General features: G+C 47.8%; 2 protein-coding genes across 2 annotated transcripts; both read right to left on the minus strand.

Annotated features, from left to right (window-relative positions):
* Positions 1-1,271: 1,271 nt before the first annotated feature.
* HD556DRAFT_1501883 (uncharacterized protein) lies at positions 1,272-3,671 on the minus strand (the record flags this gene model as incomplete). Its single annotated transcript, XM_041308967.1, has 4 exons — positions 3,485-3,671; positions 3,330-3,419; positions 2,415-3,287; positions 1,272-1,314 (listed from the first exon to the last, which is right to left on the minus strand). Exons 1-4 carry the CDS (start codon positions 3,505-3,507, stop codon positions 1,272-1,274), a joined length of 1,029 nt encoding a protein of 342 aa, XP_041154790.1. The 5' UTR covers positions 3,508-3,671.
* An 819-nt stretch (positions 3,672-4,490) lies between these two features.
* On the minus strand, positions 4,491-4,886 carry HD556DRAFT_1312760 (uncharacterized protein; the record flags this gene model as incomplete). The annotated part of the gene is made up of 1 exon (XM_041300706.1): positions 4,491-4,886. The coding sequence occupies one exon, from the start codon at positions 4,884-4,886 to the stop codon at positions 4,491-4,493; it is 396 nt and encodes a 131-aa protein (XP_041154791.1).
* Positions 4,887-5,545: the final 659 nt, after the last annotated feature.

The raw sequence follows: 5,545 nt of genomic DNA on the forward strand, positions 1-5,545 counted from the left end.
CGCTCAAGAACATCCTGGGCATCATCATCGGGGTCATAGAACACCATATGTTCATCTGGGAGGTGGACTGGCAAGCGGTAGACAGAGGGCCACTCAAGATGCATGTCCAATTCTAAGATGCGCCATGCAGCCTCGGTTGAGCTGATGTATCTCGAGTCAAGATATGATTTGACCTCATCCACCGGTTCTCCCATCTCCAAAGTAGCGTGGTCATTTCCTTTGTAGATATACTTATGGATGTACTTGACAGACTTGATAAAAGCGCAGACTTCCAGATTTATGTGGCAGTTGAATTCCACCAGCAGTTTGGGAGGGTGAGGAACCACATCTTTGTTGGTGAAGACGACATCATTCTTCTGGATGGTGCGACCATTGTTGGGTCTGGCATACTCAGGATAGCCATCCTCCTTCATCACAGTCTCTTCACAGAAAGACTTTGGATAACGTTTCTTGCACTGTCCATTCTCCAAGCAACGCTGCGGAGAGCAGGGGCCATGGAGCATATATTTTTCCACAGCCTCATAGAGTTGTGGATGGACATTTCTGTCAGGGATCTGGGCGGAGATGAAGGAGTTGATCTGCTCTATGGTGCGTATCTTGTGATCTGGTTCCAGGAAGATGAGAAGGTGCATGTGGGGCAGACCACGTTTTTGATATTCGATGGTGTACACCAATCCTGCGACCTTCCCATAGTAGCCTTTGCGAATCTTCTTCAGGAGGGCCTGCTGCTTTTGATAGAATACGCGAGCCACCAAGTCTGGACAATCCACAGCGGTTTGACCTGCATAAGCAATGGTCAGCAATCGAGCCGCAAACAATCAGTCAAAAACATGAATTTCTTACCTGGGAGGAGATTCTCAGTAATCTCAGGCCAACTCCCATTCGCAGTCATGGTCAGAAAGAGATCAGGCTTTTTGCAGGCACGGCAAATTGCCAAGGAGTCTTGCAGCAGCTGGTGCATGTACCGAGGACCTCCAGTATGAGAGGAGGGAAGGATGATGGCACAACCTGTCTGAGCCAAATTGCCCACACCATCATTGAGAACATTGTCTGTCAGCCCTCGGTAGCAGTCAGCCCTGAGCTTCTTTTGATTATTTCTGACCCAGTTCAGTCTACTCTGCTCGATGGATGCCCAAGCATCCACCACGTACTGCTGGAATAGCCTTCCGGCACGAAATATATTGCTGGGGTCGATGTGATTTGGGCGGATATGGATTCGATAGGCATAATACAGGAGCTGAGTCACTTTTTTTGCACGGGCCCGCGCACCCTCATTGATGTTTATAGGGATGTCGAGATGCCAACCCTCTTCGCCTTTAGGATGGAGAAGAACATAATGGAGACATGCATATGCGTGACTGAGCTGGCTGATGCGTCGGAGTCCACCGCCTTGAAGATATAAGATGATATCACGTGCATCAGTCACCTCCTCGGATCCATCTCCAGGAAGAATTGCAGCGATTTCATTGGCAGTGGGTAGGTTGTATCTTCGACCATCTGTGCCCTGCTGGAAGTGAATCCGTACTTGAACTTCTGTGTGCTGCTCTGGAGGCTTTTCTCGCATGACTTGATAGGCTTGCTTGTAAATGAGGGCATAAGGGTGATGTCGGAACAGCATATCATGAAGGACTCTGAGACGGTTGCGATTGAGACCTTCATTTCCAGGACGGTTGGTGCGAATATCGGTGGCTTCTTCAGTGTCGTATATATAAAGTTGAGCGTATGAAGGCTGAAGACCTTCTGGAGGTATGAGACTGCCCATGAGATGGTGAAGAGCACCATGAATACGAAAGGCATTTGGGCCAGACCCTTGAAGAGCTCTGTCCTCGATGTCAACACCAACAGATGTAAATGCAAGAGCACTGTTGTACTGTCTGATCTTGGAGACAAATGTTCGGTCTGCATATGCCTCCAACAGCTCAGGTGGCCATTCTGGAAAGGGCCGAAGGTTGACTTGGCCCTGCAAGCAGCACATACCGAAGCGTGGATTTCGTAGAGAGGAGTTGGAGAGTCTTTCAGATGCAAAGTGCTTGGCATGACAGTTACGACACTCTACATTAAGAGGACCAAGAGTGTCGCGGTCAATTGGTTCCATGTAAGGTAGAGCTCCATCAGGAATATGAACCACCTGATTGACATGCTGGTTATCCTCTGCCTCATGCTGCTGGCGGCGTTCCTGCTGCTGGGTTCTTATTCTTTCTTCATCGTCAGCATGCTGCTCCTGAGATGCTGGATCATTGTATTCACGGAAAGCCTCTTCAAGACGCTCATCCTGTTCACGAATCCTTTGTTCCCGCCGGCGTTGAGCCTCCTCTTCCTGTTGATGTACCTGCTGAGCATCCTGCAGTTCTCTATTGTGCTGGTCCTCTTGTTGTTGAACTGCTCGGAGACGATCCTGATTCTGTCTGTTGTACAGTTCCTCTTCCTGCTGCTGCAATTGAGCCTGTCTCTGGATTTCCTCGACTTCTTGTTGCTGCAAGCGAAGAGCCTCTTGCTGCTGCCATAGAGCTAATCTCTGAATCCTCTCAGCTTCTTGCTGCTGCAGGCGAAAAGCCTCCTGCTGCTGCAATTGAGCCTGTCTTTGGATCCTTTCAGCTTCTTGCTGCTGCAGGTGAAGAGCCTCCTCCTGCTGCAATTGAGCCTGTCTATGGACCCTCTCAGCCTCTTGCTGCTGCAATTGTAGCTGCACTTGATTTCGACGGAATTCCTCCTGTGCTTGCCTTTGAAGTAAGTCATTTCTAATGCGCTCATGTTCCCTTTGCTCTGCATTGATATGATTTTGAAACTGAAGATTAAACTGTTGATAATCTGGTTCTGGTAGTGCAGGCATAGGTGGTGCATGATTAGGCGCAAAGTAGCGCAGAGGATTGTCAAAGTTGTGAGGACCCTCATAATGAATAGGGCCATATGCAGGAGGAGTGGGAGGAGCAGGTTGAATGTGCTGGTTAGGAATTGGAAGCACCTGTGGAGGCTGCATGAGTTCTGCCTGTGCCTGCTGTCTTATCTCATCTCTGTCCTGTTGCCGACGAATATTACATCGATGGCATCTATCATTATGAGCTGCATTCATTTGCTCATTCAAGCGTGCATTATAATCCACTGGAGGATGATGATGAGCACGCTGCACATGCGCAATTGCATTTCGTGGCAAGCCAGGATACTGCTCGACTGGTAGCGGTTGATATCGGAAGTAGGGAGGAGGTTGCTCCACAAAAGGTTGTGGAACAGGCCCTGCTTGGGGCTCATTAGCCAGCACAAAATTAGGCTGGGGTACAGGAAGCGGAGGCCTATTCTGATTATCATCATGGGCAGCATGGCGACGATTGCACCTTGTAGGAGACGTCATCTGAAGTCGATTGAGTCTGTCGCGTTCACGTTGTGAGTGGCGGTCGCGTTCGGGGGTGATTTGATCTTGATTTCTAAATGGTACGTGCAGACATTAGCATCATGCAGCTTATGCATAGCAATAATATCAGCAACTCACAGAATAGGTATATATCCATCCATGGTTGTTAAATTCAAATGGTTGTTTAGCAAGTGCAAAATTTGCCTGAACTCATCAATAAGTCATTTCTATCATCATTGATAAGAAATAACACCCACCAAAAGTGTATCACACTTTATTACACTTGGCTGCAGGGAAAGGCAATTTAACTCGAGAAATATATTTAAAAGCAGCAGCCAAGTTGTGTAATGATTTGTGTAACCAAAAGTGTAATCAAATTTTCTATTGTTGCTTTTGTTATTCTCGATGCCTTTCCCATATAGTAGGAAAAGTGTGTTGTTTGTCCGTTGCGTTCCCACGGCGCAGTAGGCGTGAGGATTACTGTCCACTATATCGTGTTTGGCAGCATTTTCGGACTTCGTAGAAATTTCACTCAATTTGTTCATTCACACTCTTCTTACTTAGTCTTAGTCTTACTCTTAGCGAGCCCATGCGAGATTCCAAAAAGAGGTTTAAGCGAGGTAAGCGAAACCATGTGGCCTTAAGCGTATCTAAGCGCATCTAAGCGTATCTACGCGGCGCAAGCGCAAACCACGCGAGCGCCCGAGCGTTTCCAAAACCGTTCTCCCTTTCTTCTTAAGATTTCTTCTTAAGACTAGTCCACACCCGTTCTGCCTTCGGCACAGGAAGCAAAAAAGAGTGCTTCGCACTCTTTTTTTAGCTTCCTGGCCTCAGCTTCATCCCAATAATTCAGAAGGCTCCTGATGAGCATTGTTCCTTCGTCACAGGAAGCCAAGGAGGGCTGCCCCCTCCTTTGGCTTCCTGGCCTCAGGCTGCATCCTAATAAATTGTGTATTTTGAAAAAGAGGCACATTTATGAGCACCATTTGAAAAAACTAAAAGTACAATCTACCACACCATGTAAAAGTACATAGTACATTACTGTACATAAGATCAGTCAGTTCTACATTATTTGAGCAGGATTTTGACAAAAGTAAAAATACAATCTACTACACAACATAAAATTACAAAATATGTAACAGTATCATTGAATGTATTCATTTTCCCATTTTTCCGTGTCTCCCGTCTCCCGTCTCCCGTCTCCCGTCTCCCGTCTCCCGTCTCCCGTCTCCCGTCTCCCGTCTCCCGTCTCCCGTCTCCCGTCTCCCGTCTCCCGTCTCCCGTCTCCCGTCTCCCGTCTCCCGTCTCCCGTCTCCCGTCTCCCGTCTCCCGTCTCCCGTCTCCCGTCTCCCGTCTCCCGTCTCCCGTCTCCCGTCTCCCGTCTCCCGTCTCCCGTCTCCCGTCTCCCGTCTCCCGATCTCCCGTCTCCCGTCTCCCGATCTCCTGTCTCCCGTTTTTCCATCCTACCATCTCCTGTTCTCCCATTTTTGAGTCTCTCCCATTCTCCCTGTTTCCTGTTCCCAATTTTCTGTCCTCCCATCTCCCATTCTCCAGTTTCTGAGTCTACATTGTTTGTTTCCTTTTTATTTATTTTTTCACAACCTTTTGTCATTCATTTCCTTGTCCCCCTGTCTGCAAATTATATCATATGTTGTTCCATTTTCAATTTTATTACTGTATGTATGTACCATAAACAATTACAATAGGGAAAATATGTAGTGCGCTGCTTAGCGGCGATTGAGTCGGCGCTCGAAAACACGTGACAAAGCCACGCGAGTTTCCAAAAAGAGGTTTAAGCGAGGTAAGCGAAAACCATGTGGCCTTAAGCGCATCTAAGCGTATCTAGGCGAAAACCACATGGCGCTACGCGAAAACCACGCGAGCGCGCGAACGTTTCCGAAACCTTTCTCCCTTTCTTCTTAAGATGCATAGGATTTCGATTCGTTATTCGCCTCGCTAACGCACCTGTTACGTTGAACATCCGACATTTCATCGCATGTTCTGGTCACAACAAAAAAATCGCCGGTTAGTGCGGGTCATCATGCAGTCCTGTACGAAACCACAGTTCCAGGACTTCAAAAACATCGATGATACTTACACTGCCTCTCTCAATAAATTGACTGTCATGTATGGTCCGCTATGAGCCTCCCCCCGAAGGAGATTGCTAATGTTGTCGAGATCGAGGCTTACTCTGGATGA

Source organism: Suillus plorans, assembly GCF_016647745.1.
Source record: "Suillus plorans strain S12 chromosome Unknown HD556scaffold_79, whole genome shotgun sequence".
Lineage (NCBI taxonomy): Eukaryota > Fungi > Basidiomycota > Agaricomycetes > Boletales > Suillaceae > Suillus > Suillus plorans.